Source organism: Gambusia affinis, linkage group LG09, assembly GCF_019740435.1.
Source record: "Gambusia affinis linkage group LG09, SWU_Gaff_1.0, whole genome shotgun sequence".
Taxonomy (NCBI): Eukaryota; Metazoa; Chordata; class Actinopteri; order Cyprinodontiformes; family Poeciliidae; genus Gambusia; species Gambusia affinis.
In genome coordinates, this window is record NC_057876.1 from 16,087,829 (window position 1) to 16,108,256 (window position 20,428).

Here is a 20,428-nt window from a genome sequence, read left to right on the forward strand (position 1 = left end):
TCCAAGCCACAAAATGAGCGAACACTGGTCCTTGGAGTCCAAATATCTGCAGAAATGTCTGTCTTGTCTCCCTCGTGTCTCAAAATATAAAACTATGATGCTGTGTAAGAAGACTTTATCTCTTGAAACCACACACAAAAAATAATTATATGCATCTAAGGGTTTGTGTGCACACTGATTTTCCTGTGTATAAACAATGTGCTTGTCAATGATGTATGCATATCAGGCAGTGTAATTGCTTATTTGAAGAAATGGTGTCTGGATTTAGTATTTTGTCAGCATATTTGACAGTGAATTTGTTGATATAATCACGGCAATGCTAGCAAATATATTCAGTGCTAGCAGTTTCCTGGACTAAGCTGTCACCCACATCTCAGGATCACAGTAGGCTAATTTCTGTTAAATATGCCATGTGATAAAATATAACTTGTCAGGAAAATTTTGAACTTATGAGCAATAACAATAATTGTCTCGCTGGAATTTGCTTGTTAACTAAGTACAGCAGATACAAATGTTCTAAAAAAGTATACCGTTCAGTTTACATCATTCATAACACCTGCCTCTTCATCAACTTTTATTTTAAAACATATATCAATTAAATAAACAGAAATGTGTGTGTTTATTGAAGATGTTACTATATAAAGAAAAGGGCACCATCTTTGGTTGCTAGTGGAAACAAAATGAATAATGCACAGAAGATACTGTTTTGCAAGGTTATGATTATGGGGATTCTGAACTTATGACATATTTCTAGTTTTCCCTCAAAGTTTGCTTTAATCATATCTAACTTCTTAAAACCACCTTCCTATATCGTTTCATCTTAGTTGCGTGATCCATCATCCTCCCATATTAACAGTATTAAATAGTATTGATAAATTTCTTTCCTCTGTGTCATAGTGGTAGTTGTGGTATTGATTTTAAGAGTTGTGAAGATGTTCATTTAAGTTCAGTTTTTTACACCATGTTTGAAAATGCTTTAGGCAATTTTTTTGTTTCATTGTGCCAACTTCAACACTAAGGTAGATTCCATCCTAACAAGTCAAAAGTTATAGCCATACATTTTAAAATTGCACCTTGATTGCCATTACTGTAGCTTTTATGCCATCAATTTAAGCAGGATCTGTACAAAAACTAGATTTTGGCCTTCTTGAAAGTATTCTGAATTCAATTCAGGTATCAGCTCCTGGACAAGCTAAGATGCTTATACATTAGCTATCCAGGCAGCTGGATGGCCATTCTGGAGCACACAAAGACTTCCCTTTAATAGGTTGGGGAGTGTGAGGAGAGCCAAAGCTATGCACTGATTTCCACATGGATATGGCCTATGGCACAGAGGTACCTGCCCTCAGCCATCTGCACTGATTTGACAAATGATTCTATATCAAAGGCTTCTGCACTGATTTGGGTGGTAATTGATTGGAAGTGAAGACTTCAAATCCCTGATTGGTTTAGCAGGATGTGGGACCGAGATGTGGTGGCAAGTGTGAGAATTTCAAGGCTAGGCAGCAAGAGCGAAATGAGTCTACAGAGCAGGAGATTTGTAAAATTTACTGTAAAAGGGATTTTCAAAGTATGAGAAAGGTTGCCCTCCTACAGAGAGCAAATAGATAACTGTGCTTAACTCCCCTACCACCACAAAAAGGAAAAAAAAAAAAACCTTATTGCCATCATTTCCTCTTTGTAAACCTTCTTGATCTTGCTACACTTGATGTTCCATTCACACGTTTCACTGATGTTGTGGGGTTTACATGCCTTAGATATGTGTAGCACCACATGGTACAACGCTTTAGTTACCTTGTCATTTGCTGTGCCAAAAGTATGAACTATCTACTGCCGTGACCGTAGTTCATTTACCCTCCTGTATAAAAAATAACAAACTCCCCAAGCTTTGCAGACAACTTGGTGACATAGGAGCATCTTCATCTCGAAAATCCCAACTTTAACAAGAAAGGTAATTTTTATTTTCTTCAATTTTTTTACTTGGCCTTCACTCTAGCTTCAGCTACCAAAAATCTGTCCATTTTATATCTGGCACAAGTTTGCTGAAGTACACTAAATGTTTGCATTTACTATTTCCAATTCATTTATTTTTCTTTATGTTGTAACTCCATTTGCCCCCTCCCAAAAGATATCTGGAAGGCCCCACACCTTGAACAGTCATGTACTGTACAATTCTTCCTCAATTACACTTTATGAGAAACCTAAGTTAATAAATAAGTATGCATTTTCTTCACAGTATAACCACAGGATAAATTTCAATAAAACAAGAAACCTCCATGTGTGTATCCATGTAGATTGGATTTCACCATTCAAAAAGAGGAATTTGATTAGAAATGGAATATTATTGATTTGTTCCACACAAATGTGTAGTCTGATGCAGATATATGGGCATTGCAAATTGGCTCAGAGGGAAATATGTATTATGCGTTATCTTTCATCAATTTACCCTAAGCCTTTGATGCCATTATCCATAGTTGTGTAAATGATGAGTCTTCCCTAAAAAATATATGTCCTGTGTTAAAATCTGCCAATATTTTCCAACCATGTTAAGCTTCTCTGTCATTTGACAGCAGACAAGTATTCACAGATGATAATGATATAATTTAATCATTAGCACTGGTCAAAGGAAAAGGAGTAGGTTGTCAGAAAATCACAGGGATCCCTTTTCAATCCAGTACTACCTGTGGGAAAGACACTTAACCTGAAGTTGTTCCCAACAGCATACCTCCATCTTTAATGGCAGCTCTCTTGCCCTTCTGTGTTTGAGTGGGTGAAAGTGGCATCAACACTGCAGAGCAGTTTGGTGCTGATAAGATGACAACTTTTTTTTTTGAAGTTTATTTGGGATAGACTGAATATAAAAAATTTAATTGGGTCATATTTATCATTTTAACATTTCAAGTGAGACCTGAAAGATGTGTAAACATTTGAAGTGTTTGCATAATGCAGGCCATGTTATTACCAGCTCCAACCTACCAATGCAGTCATGTGTACAGTGTGACATGTTGAATGTTCTGCCGATAAGCCAGCGTAGTGCAGAGGACTGTTAATGCGGTTGTGACAGGGACGCTCGGTATATATAGGCCCCACTGCCTTTATTACATGGCAGGATGACTGCACTGCATACCTTTTGCCATTTGACAGACATGTTCTGTTTGCTAGTGACAGATGCTCCACAGTACTGGTCCCAGAGGTCACAAATGACCTTTGGATTGGCTTTTTTTTTCAGTCACAAAGCATTATTTGCTTGACGATAGCCACCAATGCAACCCCAGGCATTGCGATGGAGCCGTGGGTTGTTTCTGCTTGTCTTTTGAGCTCACATTTACCTCAGCTGACTTCTATGCTTGTGTCCATGTGTACTTGTATGTCAGAGAGGGGGATTGATTGAATATACGTGTCAGTGCACTTTAATGTAAAAGCACATGAATGCTGGTCTGCAGGGAGATGCCTCAATAACTACTAACAGTCGTGATGTTTAAACCTCAGCTAAATTGCTACATGTTCATCATCTAGTTCAGAAGCTTGACAGATTGCCTTTTTTTAGTTGCAGAATGGCGCTACTCATGGCAGCTGGTAGGCATTTTATCCAAGACCACCAGGGTAAAGTGCTTTCAAGAAGTAGGGTGTCTGTAAAGGGTCGTACTCACTTCACTTTACAAGGCACTCTCTTTTAGTAACAAAATGAGATGCAAGATTTCAGTTAAGTTATTTCAGAAATGGCAGGAACAAGTTGCAGTGCACGCTCATTTTGTCGGGGGGAATGAACTCTACCCAAACCTTCTCTGCATTTGTTCTCTTTTTATGTTTACAAACATGTGCGTGTTTATGAATGGACTACAGAAGCTCTTTTATTTTATTAGATGCACCTTGCCAGTACTGAGTTGGAGTCCATTTTGCCTCCAGAACTGAAATAATAAAGATTCAACAATGTCTCAGAAACATTCCTCTGAGATTTTTCTCCTTATTTATATGACAGCAGTTGCTTACATCACACAGTTGAGGCAGATTTCTTGACTGTACATCCCTGATGCAAATCTCCCGTTCCACCACATCCCAGAGGTTCTCTACTGGATTGAGATCTGGCGACTGTGGACACAATGGGAGTAGAGTGAACGCATTGTCATATTCAAGAAACCAGTTTGAAATAATCTGATCTTTGTGACACATTGGACAGTCTTGCTAGGAGTAGCAGTTATTAATTGTGGTCTTAATGGGATGGACACAGTCAGTAGTAAGACTAAAGTAGGCTGTGGCATTTAAAAAAAAAAAATGCTCATGCTACTAAGGGGCTCACAAAATATCCATCCCCCACATGATTACAGCACCTTAGCTTTTTAGGCAGGATGGATCTATCTTTTTTATGCTGTTTACATCTGATTTAGTCTGGCTATTGCATTCCTGTGCAATTTTGCAATTTTCGCAGTGGAGGATGGTTGTTTACAGTGCAGGCAATTACCGGTAAGCTCCTTAGCATTGAACTGCCGCATTCCATACGTCACTGGCAAATGTTAGCAATTGGGTAAAATTTAAAACCTCAACAGAGTCCACGCCTACAGGAAGCAATCAGCCGAGAGCCCGGGCTCTCTGTATGAAGCAAATAGCATAGGATAACAAGCTGGTTTTTAGTAGGTGGCACCAGATTAGACCTAAAATCGAGACTTATGAGATGAGTGAACACTTTCCAAATCACTTTCCAAAATTGTCCAATTTTGGATAATAAATGATTGTCCAAATTCGATTTAGATTAATTTTGGTTAGTTCATCTAAGCTGTAGCCTCACTTTGCTGTTTTAGCTGACCAGGGTGGCACCCAACATGTTCTATCATGTGCATCCTGGTGACATGCGGGCATGCTGTGAATTTAAATATGATGTTTGGTAAACCTTATCCAAATTATGTTGTCTATTCATCATCTTCTCCCCATTTTCCTTGGTCCTTAACAAGGCATTTTGGTCCATACAATGGCTATGTAATGGATTTTTTTCATTATTAACAGTTTTCTGCAAGTAAAAATCTCCACAGAGTAACTGTTTCTGAAATGCTCTGACTGGCCTGTATCCCCCCCAAACAACCCAGTAGGCTTAAAGTCACTTTAATGCCCTTTCTTCTACATTGGTATAACAATGTCTTCACTATGTTTAGATCTCTTGGTAATGCCATGTGATCAAATCAATTTGCTGTTTGTGTTAACAAGAAATTAAACAAGTGTACCTAATAAATTGGCTGGGTGTCATTGCATCAGGCCACCTCAAATAGTTCCAGTTAAATTTATTCAACTTTGACAAAGAAACAAACAAATCATAATTACAACTCTACAGCTGCGATGGCATGTTTCTATGCTTGCATCAGTGATTATATTTCATTTTGTTCCCTGTCATGCAGTGATGTGAACCTGTAATGCATATTGCATAATACCTTGTGAAAAACCAACACAATTTCCATTGCCTCAAGCTCTGTGTCAGAAATATGATCTTACCTTCACCTCTTACACTGAATGCTGCACTGTAATGATGGTGTGAGGTGAACCCACACATCAATTATTCACATAATGCAAGATGTCTCACTTTTTATCTTCTCACTGGCAAGGGAGGAGCATTTAAGAAAAGCAGAGGTGAACAACTGAGAGAGGAAAAATGTGGAATGAATGCTCTGCAGATAAATAGAATTTTGCATGGCCCTTTCCATGCTCTTGATGCAACTTATAATTGTAGTTTGATAATATGTGGACCATGGGGATCTTCACTATTCAATATATGGCCTTTAAACTAGTATCACTATGGAAACCAAAGGCCCTGAACGACCTGTAGTGCCCGCCCACTTGGACAGCCGTTAATCATCTTCGTTCAGATCCTGGCACTGCAGAATTTGGCCAGTGTGTCAAGAAGCAATTATATATACTTAGTGCTTGGGCATCAGATCTCCTCCCTCCTCTTTTTTCCTCGCTCCCTCTCAAACCCTTAATATAATCATAGAGCAGTCAGTTTTAAAGGCTTCTGTTCACTTCAATGTCTATCTGGGGGATTCACACAATGTAGAAGGAAAAAAAAAGTTTCAAAAGAGAGAATGTATTCCATTCTGAGAACCATAATAATCAGAATACTCTTTACATATAAATCGTATTCAGCCATTTACTCATTTTACCAGCCTCCTGAGCTGACTGACATACTAAATTACCCCAGCTGGCCCCATTGCATTCACTGCACATATTGGGCTGGTGCGGATCATGGAGACTAATGTGAGCTGACTAGAGGGAGATTATGTTCCGGTGCTAACAGCTAACACGTGAATAACACCATCCACAAACCCACGGTGTTCCCCTGTTACATCAGCCCCAATCAACTATTTGAAGATGGAACGAGAAGAAGTCCAGTCAGGATATAATCAGATAGAAATATGGCAGACAGACATAGTACAGGCATCCAAAGTAAGGCTGTAGTTCCTGCACAAAAACATTTTTCAATGCCTAATTATATTAGATTATGCCAATTAACAATTTGTAGCACAGAGAAAAGCACATTGGCAAAAAAAATAATAATTTTACCAAATTTCTTTTACCAATGTGAGTATTTTACAATGGTTACTGTTTTCTAAATTATAACAAGGATGTTTGCTATAATAGTTCCTTGTAGTTTCCTTATAATAGTGTGCTATAATAAGGAAAGTTTTATGGCAGTGTTTTTGTGGAAAGAATTATTTCTGTATTAAATCATGCCTCTAAGAGTCACAAATTAGTGAAAAGTGCTGGGTTGTTTCTTTACCCCAAATGCTGGGCTAGCGCTACTAGATCAGACACTATTTAATTTTAACACAAACATTAAGACTGACTCAAAATATTGACTTATCTTAGCTCTCCATTGTCAACTCTAGCTGTGTTAGGTTAAAATGTTTGAGTCCCACCATGACTCGTATATTGAGTGAAACTTTTGTTTTGAAAACCCATCGTTCTTACAGGCCATTCTTTTCACAACATGTTTTGTTAGCCTCATTGTTAAACATTTGTCACTTTGACCTATCTTCTGGTTACCAACCCAACCAGTAACCTGAACCTGCAGTGTTAAATCAACTGAGGCCTGGATCTGTCCAAATTTGATCCAAGAGTACAGTAGCAAAAACCCAAGCTAGTGTCTATTACACAGCAGTTTTTGGAGGACTGTAATTCCATTCTCTTTATCTGTTTAGCTTTCACTTGCTTCTTCTTTTTTGTCTTGTTACTAAAACAAGATCAGGAAAAAAAAAAAGAAAGAAAAAACATAGTTGAGCAAAAACAATGCATGATTAGAAATATTTTTTACTGCATAAAAATTCCCTGGTTCACACATGTAACATGTCAGAAATTTGACACAGTGAAAAAAATCTGGCAAATTGAGAGGGAACCACGTTCAAAGTTCAGGCCATGGGGTTGAGGACCAGACATGTTATTTTGGCACTGACAGACAAACGACAGAGTAAATTGCTTTCCATTAGATTTCTCATCAACAGACTGGGAGGAGAAACACATTGGTTTGTTATTATTTACTGTCTAACAACTATCTTTGGATATGAATGCACCGAGAGTCATTTTAGACAGCTGGTTGTGCATTAGGGATGTAGAGCGGTGCTAGGCTTTGAACAGTTGATGACAGGCTGTCAGACAGCCTCCATCCATTGGGCTCCTTTTACCAAGGTCCACTTTTGCAATGAGCCACTCTCCACCATAACAGCCATTCATCCAGAAAAGGACATGGGCATTTTTGATGTGTTTGGTGCTAAGTGAAGTAAAACTGTGCAAACTTCACTGTATAGCACCCTATCACATTTGCAAGAAGGACGCACTGAGAGGAAAGGTTGAAGGGGAGAGTAACTTTACTGCACTGAGATGACTTAAGACTATCAGAGAGAAATAATGACTTTGACTGTGCCTGATAACTATTAATTAGCATTGAATAATTCTGCCCTTGTCGGTCTTGAATGATTAACAGAATGCTCAAAGGAAGAGCCAAAAATGAAATTGTTGGTTTGAAATAAAAGCAGCTTTTGTTAGAATATCTAGTAAAAAGTTAGAATTTATACATAATTTCACAAAGAATAGTACACTCATTGAGGCTTTGATCAGACTTGTGAAACAACAAACAAAAAAACACAAGGTCTGCAAAAATAAAAAATACAAAAAATCAAAGAGTAGCCTTTCCAGAAAAAAAGAAAAACAAAATACAGATTTACATTGTAACTTAAGAACATCCTAAAATATCTGCCATTATTGTACAGAATTATGTTTTATCCCTTGACTGAAATAAAGCAGGAGCTTACCTTATGAGGACAAATGGGTGGTGGAGAGTTAAAAGTCTTCTCTGGTGTCTGGCCAGGGTTCTACAAGAAAAACACATTATCAGGGATGTGTAGAGTGCATCTCCAGGCAAATCTTTAGTGACAGAAGTTGCAGCTTATGTCCTGGTGCTTGCTATTTAGCATTTTTGTTATATTTTTTCATGGGGGTTAAGTGGCTCTCCACTTCCACTCTCTGCCACCCACTAATCCAGAAGCAGCAGCTTTTGTTGATCGTCACATTTTAAATGTTTCAGGAGCTTCATCTCTCCGTGCCTCACTTAGTGGGGAGTAAGGCAATTCACGTAACATTTTGCAGACATTTTTATCCAGAGCGTCTCACAAATGAGTGACATGCAGGTTTTCAAATTTATAATGTCTATGAAAAGTTAATTATATCAGTAATTCAATTCAAAAATTTAAATTTGTACATACAATACTCTCAGTTAATTTTGTTACCTATGACTTTCAGCAAATGCGAAACCAAATTCCAGTTTTTCAGAAAATGGTAATTTGCATGATATTGGAGTAGTAATTTGTCAGCCCACAGAAAAGTCCAAGTACTGCACAGCGCTCTCAATATTTGATGGATTGTGGTTCCTTTTGCAGGAGTGTGGCACGAAGGTAATCAGCTTGTTGCACAGCTGAGGCATCAAGGAACCCTAGTTTACTTGAGCAACAGAATTCAGCTCTTCTGTTGGGTCTGGTACCTCGTCATACTCTTGACAATCCCTCCTACAGCAGGGGTGGGCAATCCTGGTCCTCGAGGGCCAATGTCCTGCAACTCTTAGATGTCTCCCTGGTCCAACACACTTGAATCCAATAGCTGAATCACCTCCTAAGTGCGGTCAAGTTCTCCAGAGTCCTGCTAATGACCTCAGTAATTGACTCAGGTGTGTTGAAGTAGAGATGCATCTAAAAGTTGCTGGAGACCGGCCCTCGAGGGCCGGAGTTGCCCACCCCTGACGGGCGTGTGTGGGAGGTGGGATAATTTTCAAAATCAAACAAAATCTTGTGCTTCGACTTAGAATCTTTTGAAGGCTGCTGTTGTATAAGCACAATTTTCTATCAGATTTTTACCTTTCACTAAACTTTCCAATGTTGGATACAGCACTGAACTGCAAGGAACTTTTATAATTGCCTTTTGTAGCTACCATGGAGTTTGGTGTTTTGCCCAAAAACTAGAATCTACTAATATTTTCTCTCCTTGACCATTTTAAAATCCTGATTATAAATCCCATGCTTTTGCCTTTGTTTTCCAGTTCCCCACATTTCTATCTCTCCACATGGATTATAAATCCTTCTTTGTCAGAAGATTTCACTGAGCATATGTTCAGGACTTTTGCACAAGCGCCTGATAGCACATTTTGAGGTTAAATGATCATCACATTGTTAATACACCAATACATCACTCAGACACAAGAAAACACCATTAAAAAGTACACACAAGGTACGTCAACAAGGCAACAACAGATGGTCCTGCTGCTTGTGATTATGCAGAGATCCAAAGTATTTGCATACTCACAAAGCAACTGCACAAAAAAAAAAAAAAAGAGTAAACAACAAGCCTTCTTAAACTGACCTGGGTGAGAAATGAAAAGCAGTGGGTGAGGCCAAACCCAGCAGGAAAGTGGATGGGCTCGGAAAATGTATTTTGGAATCTACTAAGGGTCTACCCCCTGGGAAGGCCCTGTTGATTTCCAAGCAGGTGCTTTCAGTTATGTCCTCATATCCAATTATGTGCCTGTGGTATGTCTGATGCGCTGTGACACTATTAATGGTTGCCTTATGGTATCACCAGGACAGATGAGACACTCAGCTCTCCAGACTCTTAACATCTATATTTCATTGCCGCGTAGGAGGAGGACACCTCACTGGCCGCAGAAGCCGAAGGAGAAAAAAAAAAAAGAAAGAAAAACAAGCAGGCTTTCAGCGTAGCGTAAACACCATGGTATAAAATATAAATGACTAAATGGGTCTTTCTGTGACGATAGAATTAGCTGACAAAATTTTCCCTACAGATTGCGGATGTAATATAGACATGATATCTTAACAACGACAGGCAAATACACTTTTTTTTTTCTTTTTTTTTTAATGGAATATGAGTAAAAAATGGGTTTTGTTTGTTTTCTCAATATTCTTTTTTTCTGGTTTTTGCTCAGAGATGTGGGGAAATGTCTCGACTTTGGCTCCTAACCTTTGCTTCCAAAATAATGAATTTTAAATTCCTTGCTATATTTTTGCGAAAGCAAAAATGGAAAAGAAAGTGATTTTTTTTTTTCCAATTAATTATGAAGTGACCAAGGCTTTTTCCAGTACAGAAAATTTGGCCCTTTTCTACTGAAGGTTAATCAATAAGTTAGAAATGAAAAAGAACAGCCTCACACAACTCATTCCACTATAGCTTGTAAATAACTTAAAATATATTGTATTTTCTGTTAAAACAGGAAAAAAAAACACTTTATTCAGTTGAATTTTAAAAAAGTAATAGGCAGATTTTTAAGTTTCACATGGTTCATTGCTGTCATTAAAAAGCACCAATAATGTGGTGAAATAAAGGCTGACGGTATAAAATGTGTTTCTAAAGTCAGAATGGATTTAAGTTCATTTAAATAAGAATCCCTGATGCCAGCCAGAGATGATTTAAAATCCCTCCTTTTGTTTGTACAGACAAATATGCACTCTTTAGCTACGATGATATTTGTTTTATTTTAAAGATTCTATTCTTTGAGCTGAGTTAAATGTCACGTTTTATTCACACGTCATCCTTTTGTCACCCAGTCCTACTGACTTCCACTCCTGCAGACACTGATTATTAATCATTAGTATTTCATCAGTGGGAAACCATGCAGCTTTTGTGAGAAACAGCTAATGGCTCATCCTCAGATTTATGCGAGATATGGAGGACGGCACATTCAGAGGAGAAAACCAAAGTGAGAGCACAAAACACAAAAAACAGCTGTCACTTTTCAACTTTGGTCAGGGACATTTTGTATCTGATAAAGAAGCGACATTGACAGAGCTTGCAACAGAGGGCATTTGATTACACCACATATTGATGTTTTTGTATTTTCAGAGTGCTGCGGGTGGTTATTGTAATTTGATGAGGCCCAGAGAGCACGATTCTATGATATATAACAGAAATAATTTTCTGAGGAAATGGAACGATAACTGAAATATGATGTTTCTTTGTCCGACTTCTTGGAGACATGCTGATTTAGTAAAAATGATTTTGCTCTTCCTCAAAACACTTTTTCTCTTCAACCTGATACCTTCCATCAAAGGCTCCTACAACTCATAAATAGTCTTAATTACCTGTACTGAAAAACAGGGGACATACAAAACCTTGCACACTTACTGACACCACTGAAGAATGAACCTTTTATTGCTGTGTCATATTCTCTCTCTCTGAAGATATTTGAAAAAAAAATAAATAAATCAAGTACATTTTTTCAGTGTGGAAAGAAACTCCCATTTTTCTTTACATAAAATCACTTAGATTACTATTATTGGCAACTCAGATAATTTCCTGAAATGAATGTAGTCACACAATGTATTCACACATCATTCACACTACTTTTTTCATATTACACCTACAATCCATTTATTTCATTGGGAGTTTGTGGTAGACCAACACTAAGCACAGCTTAATTCTTCAATGGAAAACAATGACACATGATTTAATTTTAATAATTTTAATCGTGATATAGATCTAAAAGGTGTGGCCTGCATTTGCTTTAAGCTTCTATGAGACGAGACGTTGCACAATGTCTGTTGCATTTCAGCTTCAAGACTTTCGGGGTGACCGTTGGAGATAGACACCAGGGACAAAAGTGTATAATGATGGATGGACTATTAGGGCAGGTCTGTTGCATCTTTGCACAATCAGAGATGTAAATGTTTACCAATTGTTCTTTACCAAACAACTCAAGATGAGTTAGATTGGTTGGAAAGCATCTGAGAACATAAATTTAGATAAGTTTTCTTTGCTTCGTAATGTCCGTCCCTTTGTCGCTTTATTGATTTGCTGGTTGCGATTTTTCCAAGCAAACACAGTATTTGCAGGGAATACTGGATGAATGCGAAACCAACAGGAAACCCCCGAGTACCCAATGCACGTGTTCGGGTTTGTAACAATACAAAATATGGAAAAGTTCATTAGCCTATGTCTGTTGTTTTGTAAGCTATAAATATGGTGAAACAGGTGCCTCTTTCCTGAAGCCAATACTTAAAAGTTGAAAAGGCAACAAAGTACGTCATTGAAGTATGAGGCAGGTATGTGGCAATGCCAATAGTTGAGGAAATGACTACAAAGAAATAGCCTGAGTCTATAATCAGAACAATATTTGCAAATTGTATAAGCAACTTTAACGGTGAGACACAATAGGGATCTACTGTTAGTTTTTCTCACCATTATGAGGAGGAAAATAGAAGAGATATAAAATCCCCAAAACTCTCAGTAAAAGAACTGCAGAAAAGATTTTCATCTTGGGGCCACCAAGTCTCTATTGCACTTATTTATTTTGGGGCTTTTGTAGGCATCCTCACAAGGGTTGGCAATAATTGTGGAGGGTGATGTATAACCCCAACACAGGTTTATGTAGCAGATGTAATATATAACAATGTAGTCACATTCATCGCTTCCCCAATAAGCCTCACGGAAGAGAAACAAAAGCACCATTCAGAGCTGAGTGGACAGGGACTTGTGGCACATTTGTGCTCCTCACCCCCAACGACTCTGCCTCCATTTTGTGGACATACAAGGAGGCTTTATACTGTGATCTTGCCCAGCCTGTGCTAAAGTGCAGCCCAGCATTCAGTAAACTGTATTCCTATCAGTTACTTACTTCTTTTCTAGCTCCATTTGCGACCCCGACACTGCACCCCACCCTACCCCCTTCCTCCAATAAACCAATAAAACCAGTTCTTTGACTAGGATTAAAGGAGCAATGTAGTTCAAGGATTATCAAATGCCTTTGATCATGTGACTGCCATGTTTTTGATCTACAGAACATAGCTCCAAATATATTCTCTTTCTCGTGCCTTCTGTCTCCATCCCTCTCAATGGATTTCCCCTGGCTTGCTTATTCTTTCCAATTTGAGAATAGTTCTTGACAGGCTGTGAAAATGCAGAATGTAACAAGTGTAACACACATACATCTTTTGAATGTGTTTTTTTTTTATTAACACTGTAATGAAAGGAATGAAGCTTGCATGTGTTAGGCAAGGTGAGAACACTTGGTGATGAAGTTTGCCGTCATGAGTATTTATTTATCACTAATATGTTTATTGAAACATAAGGTGGTTTCTAAACCTCTGTATGTTTAGAAACCTGTACAGATTTCTAAACTCAGATGGAAGACATCATGCCTCTCTTCTTTGAGGATAATGAAATAGTTGCTTGGGGTTTAAAGAAAGTGACCCCACTGTTTATTATTTGCCTTTGAAAGACAAAGTTAGGTTTGAATTTCTTTAATCCCCACTTCAGCTCCAACTGTACCCTGCTGTTGTTCATTAACAGTAGCCTGGAGCTACATTGCAATATTTCAGTTCAAGCACTATTATTATTTAGAAGCTGAATGGGACTTGCAATCAAAGCAGTAACTTTGTGTCCACAAAGACAAGCCCATTATAGAAACATATGACCATGGAGCAGGAAGATATATAGTAAAAATTAAGTCAACGTGAAACAAAAATATTCCATATACTCATCACACAATCATCTCACATTACTGTCATTGCCAAGGCAAGAATTGAACATATCACAACAATTATTTTGATGACTCTCCAAGCAATGCAACATTTCAGTGTGAATGGTGCTTGGACCGTGCATCATTACAAGGCGTGGTTTCAGGCGATGAAAAAAAGAAGCCCATCAAAAAATGATTGAATATCATTTTAATGGGTAGATCCCTACAAGGCTTTCATACTGTCTACCTGCCATGTTATTAGATAGACCATGTCAGTCATGCTGGGGAACACAAAGTCAACACACAGACAGGCTGACAAGACATAAGCATGCCAGCTTCCATCTTCCTCCCAGCTTGGCATGTTTATCTAGTCTTCCATGTGCGCTTAGTGCAGTACTGTGCATATGCATACAGAATGATGAAGGTTCAGAAACCAGTGCCTGAAGGAAGCTGCACATATAGCACAAGTGCTTTGAAATTCTGCCAGGGTGGGCCTCATTTGCAAAGCAATTTGACAACAAAAGTAAAATACTCTGCAACCTCAAACCCAATTCTGGAGGTGCTGAGAGAGGGAATTTTGTGTGGTTTACATCCGGTGTCTTGTGTGTGTTTCTGACATGGCAAGTCTGCAGACTTTGCATTGCATCAGTGCAATGCCATGACTGATTTGGTAAAGAAAAGGCATAACCCCTCAGTTTGAGGGGGGAGTCCCAAAGACACAGAGGGAGTTTGTATTTGAGCTAAAGCTCTACTGAAAAACAGTGTACTTAATAAACACACAGCCATTGTGTTTAAAAAAACAACATATTTCGTAGCATTTAAAGTGTTTTGTGTAAAATTTTGGAACAAATTCCTTGTTTGTTTGCACACATTTGGTACATAAAGTTGATTCTGATTGTAAATTTATACTATCCAAGTGCCATAAAATCCAGTTCATTTCCAATAATAAGCAGATGGTCACCATCCATTCCTCTTTGTTCTTTGTTTACCAGGGACATTATTTTTTATTATTTTGTAGAAACGGCCTCTTTCTTGTGCAGGAGATTGTTTTTAAAAGGCAGCGCCTCTCTGGATTAACTGGAGCAGGATTTGGTTGTTTGGGGGATTTTATTTTTCTTTTTACAAGGCAGCTTAGTACTACTTTTTATTGCCCATAGAATGCTGCTGCTAGAGTTCTTGCTTTAGAATTTTTTTATGTACTTTTAGAAAAGACACCAAACAATATTGCAAAAATCATTTATGTCCTAACATAATAATCAAACATTCTGTATGCGTATGTCATTTGCTGTATTTGGTGCTTCATTAAAGCTGTCCGGTTCCCTAATGTCCCATAGACAATCTCACAGTCTTATTTTGTAAGGGGATTCTGGTTTTTATTGTTTTGCAGTGGCCCTCTATTGTGTTCCATCCTCACTGTTAAAGTTTCATGTTTTGGAAGCTAAAAAAACTTCAGACCATAATAAATAATTTCTAAACTCTCTCCACTGTTCACATGACATATATTTTGTACAGTTCAACAGCAAAAAATAAGCAAATGTAATACACATAAAAAACAGAATGGTAATCATCAAAGTGTTACAACATGTTTTATTTTTATAATAAAGAGTTTTTTTCAATGTAATGTCAGCATTAAACCATACAGTTCACACAAGGCAATTATTTTATTAAATTTGATCAACCAGACATGAAGTTCAGAAGTATTGATGTGACTTTCAAAGGTTCTTCCAAATCTATTAAATTTTGATGACATAACTTGTCCACTGTCCTCTTTAGGTTACCTCACAGATTTTTTTGTCAGATTTAGCTTTGATTCCTGGGTTAGCGTAACGGCATGGCCATTCCAAATCTTTCTTTTTTTTTTTTATTTGTTATGGATTTTTTTATTTATTTATTTGGAAGTATGCATGCGCTCAAATAGTGCTACAAAATGACATTCATCGTTATCATCAGGTTGACTGCAACAACCTAAATATTTCACGTCTAAACTGACCAGCATGTAAAAAATGTCTTGGTTTTATGTGCCTTTATAAAACCACAGACCCATCAGATGCTGCGACCACAGCAGTCATGGGATTCTTTTAGTGATGCACAGTGTTTCTATGTGTCAGGCATATCTTTTAGAGTTGTGGCTCATAAGTTTGGATTTGGTGTCATGAGAACACATTCCCCCACAAGTTATTAATGACTGTAAAAAAAAAAAAAGAAAGAAAGACAGATGACAAAACTTTGTCAAGTTTATGAGAACAACAAGACTTTATACCAGGTGCGAGATCAATAACATTGAATGCTTGCATGTGTTTTTACAGTGACAGTTTCATGTGTTGATGTAAGCGGTTCATGTGTTAATTCTGAACACATGAACAATTTGTGAAATATCTATTTAGCCTATAGTCAGTAAAAAGAAAACCTAAAAATTTTTCTTTCTGTAACCTCAAACAGTAATAAAAAAGGCAATTTAGGAAATTAAATGTTCTATATATAAAATATGTGTGACAACATAATTATTTCTCAAACAGTGGAACCGAAGTTTTGACACAAATTGAGGCCATGCGGCGAGAGACTGCCTGATGAAAAGCGTTCTAATCCTGTCATAGTTTGGGTGACTTTCTAAGATAAATACTTTGGCATTGTCTTGACGAGAGAGCCTTGCCTCATTTTAAGTGTCTTTGGGATCTGGATCAGTCCACATGATGGGAGTCAGACTTGTACACTTGACCATATAATGTGCCATGCTTGTCAAAAAGCAGGAATGCATTTCTCTCTTCAAAGTATGATTCTTGGCTCGTTCTCTCTAACCAATTTGTCATTCAGAAACCAGCCTCGCCGCTGCCAGCGCCGGGATGATAGCAGTGGGCCTTTCTGATCCAGGCAGTGGCAAGGGAGTAGGCCAAGTGTTACATGAGCCACCCTGGGACAACCAAGCCGGCACTTTCGTCGCCTGATGCACGCCTCCATGGCCTGAGAAGAACTAGCTTTGCAGATGCTTTCGATTCGTTACAGAATGGAGCTCATCTACTTTGTGGGAACATTCGCTTTGTGCATGCGTGTGCCACATTTGTGCTTGTTTGTGTGTTGCAATAGCATGTTTGCATGAGAATGCATGTGTGTGTCAAAACAGATTAAGAGGGTATGTTTGAGTGTTCGCTGTACATCTGTGCATGGATGAGTAAGAAGCAGCTTTAAGTATAAAGATGCGGTTATGCTGAAATGGGGCTAAGGCTTACTTTTCTGGTTCACAATTACAATGTTCACTGTGTACTGATGACCTAAAGAGTTACTGTCACATCAGTGTGCTTAAGAGGTTAGAATTTTCCCTACACCACAGTCTTCTATAAAGGCAAAAGGAAACAGAAATTCATTGTCATCACTTCATTATTCTTGTTTTAAGCAACCGTTAATGGCCTCATTCAAATGCCTGAATGCTGCTTTGCTGTTAGGCTTATCATCAAGTTGCTCAATTTACTCCTGGAGTTTTTTCTCTAGTTGGTTGAGCAGAGAATTAAGAATATTCAAATTTTTTTATTAGCAGCGAGTTATTTCCTCTCATGGTCAGGCAAAACTTGCTGTTAAGAAATTAAACAGCATCCAATCACCTTAAATTACTTGGTGCGTAGGCTCACGAAGCACCCAAAGTTTTTTTAATTGAATTACTTGTTTGAAAAACTGACAATATGATCTAAAACAAACAAATAAAAAAAGTTATGCAACTACTTAGAAAAAGATGCTTTACAAGAGAAGGGTTCAACATGCTTAATATAAAATCCAATTTGACCTCCCATCCACTTTTAATGTTCTACTGTATATTTTTATGCAAACAGAGCTGGTACAGCAGCTGTCACTTTGTAAATGAGCCAATGCATTACATATCTTATAATAAAAATATATCAGAATTGTAGCCTTTCTGGAAATCATTCAGAAATGAGCAAATGGATGAAGTGTTCACTTTGTATGTCAGAACTCTCAGCCTGGCCACGGAGTTAAAGAAATTAGTGTCCCCATGTCAGGAGAAAGCCTAAGCAGCAACATGACGTCTTTACTTCAGCAATAAATCTTTAAGATGTTCATATCTTAGACTTCTGGACCATGTTTTTTAGGTGATTTATAATCCCACTTTCCTCATCTCTGTAATCTGACTCAGGATGACAAGAAGATCCACTAGTTTGAAGTTTTGAATGCTGCACATTTACTATTTCTGGGCCTTTTTAAGGATGCATATTAACTGTCAACAGCTGCTGATGACAATGTTAGCATGCTAACCATAACATAAACTTTCCTGCTTGACTCAGGCCAAAACTAATTTGACTAGCGTAATATATACTACATTTATTGTATCACTCGACAAATTCCTCCTGCTCAATAAAGAAGTCATGAAGAGTTGAAATCGAAAACAAACCAGTAAAATTGTGACCTAAATAATGGCAATTCAAGCATTGTCCAAATGGTACAATTTTGGACAAGTGTTTTTGTTCTGATGAACATCCGATTTATGTTTACAGAGGCACTCCAAAGCACAAGTAAACTAAGCAACTGCCTGGGGATTCCACGCAAGCAGGGGTTCCCCCAAGACTCCTCGAATCTACACCCAATATAGATAACAGAATCTGTTGGCTGTTGCTTCTCTGCTTTCAGGGTTTTTTTTATAAGTATGATGAAATTTTTATATTTCCTGTATTTTCTGAAACAGCAGATGCAAATATTTTAGTCGAATTTATTTAGACTAATTAATACAATATTTAAATTCAGTGGAGACTGTTTTTTTCCAAAATTGAAAGAGTACAATTTGTACACAGCAAAGGTTTCCTAGTTTTTCATCTTTAGCTGTGCTAGTGGAGTTATAATTTAATAGTCTTACTGCAGCTTAATCTTGTCAGTTGCTTGTGGGTGAACAGGAGTCGCACATCATGTGAAACAGAACTGCAGTAAATCTAGATAAATATCTGACATTTTTATGTACAGACCCATTAAATAAATTAGAATATTATTGAAAAGCACATTTATTTTAGGAACTTTATCACCAAGTGAAACACATTATATAGATTAATTACGTCCAAAAGGATGTTTAAAAATGTTTATTTCTGTTAATTATGATAATGTTCCACAGCTAAACGTATGAAATTTGCTAAACTATTTTGTTTAAAAACTAAAGGCAATAAACAAGTGTGTTTATTACCTGCTTAAAGGTCATTTTCAGAAAAATATTTCTGATGTATTCTAATTTATTAAGTATGATTGTATGTGAATGCATGCAAAATGAGTGCTTGCATTCATTTTGCATGCACTTATTCTCATTAGGCCCTTTCTTTCCTACTGGACTGAATCTCTATACTAGACATGTCTGCAAGTGCAGATGAGCAAGTCACAGAATTTACACTTTTGCAATTTGTTTACAACTATCAAAACACCACTTCAAAAGTCCATTTAATTTAGGTAATTCATTGTCGAGTCTAAGTCCATTTAAAAGATAATGCTCATTTTGTAAATATTTGAGAAATATGGTGCTGTGGTGGTGGATGAGTAATGGATTTAAATGCAACAGGATATTCAAATCAAAACCTGCTCAGGGGCCTTTTCAGCCTTGGTGCGGTCCTGCACCTTTAAGCAGGGATGCTCCATCTCAACACCGTTTTTGCATATCAGCAATTTAACCATGCATGACTAAGAGAATTTCCACAAAAATAAGTGCATTATTTCCCCATAGTAAACTTCCATCTACCATTATCCACCTAACAATCAGCTTTCTCTCTCTATAAAAAAAAAGAAAAAAAAAAGTCCTGTTCACTTTGTGTGACAAACGAGTGCCTATAGCAGCTAACTAAATGCCTAGCCAAACCTTTCTACATTGACACACATCTCACAAAGCAACATCAGACTTTTATCTGTCTGAGCACAATTCAGTTTTTGATTGGGAATGAATCTAGAAAGCTTCAATCAGTTTCCCTTGTACGGGCACAGTTAACATGTCTGCAACTGCTCCTTGTGCGCTGATGGCAGGGACGTGGGCGATTAAGGCCAGAGTCCAATCAAACCAGCTGTGTGCCATTTCCCTTGTGGTCCTGGCTGTGCCAGGAATTTGTTCCACACCAGAAGCAGGGAGAGAGACCCAAACCAAACCCCAGTCATGAGAGTTAGGGCCACACATGAACCAGGACATGTAGACAGATTGGGGGTTTAGCTACACAAACATTTATCAGAGGCAGAGCTGCTATGCAAGCAGAAATAATCTCACTGGTTGCAATGAACCCTCAATGGAAAGCAAGCATTGACAAAAAACTGTTGAAAACAAGCAGTGCTAATACAGGGGGTAAGTGAGAGAATGAGTCCAGGTTTTATGAGTAAAATTTTAAAGCAAAATGGTTCTGAATTACAAATTAACTCAGTTTAAGTTGTATAATCTCCATTTAATAATGAATATGAATTAAGCCACAGTACATGTAT

At 37.7% G+C, this 20,428-nt stretch overlaps 1 protein-coding gene across 4 annotated transcripts in view; it reads right to left on the minus strand.

Moving 5' to 3' along the window:
* The window catches only part of pcdh11 (protocadherin 11), a 370,226-nt gene that overhangs the window by 85,102 nt on the left and 264,696 nt on the right, over positions 1-20,428 (minus strand). For all 4 annotated transcript variants that reach the window (XM_044126903.1, XM_044126905.1, XM_044126904.1 and 1 more), the window contains 2 exons: positions 8,289-8,348; positions 3,991-4,089 (listed from right to left, as the gene is read on the minus strand). In XM_044126903.1, the coding sequence (XP_043982838.1) occupies positions 3,991-4,089; positions 8,289-8,348 (159 nt within the window). The remainder of the gene's footprint in view (positions 1-3,990; positions 4,090-8,288; positions 8,349-20,428) is intronic.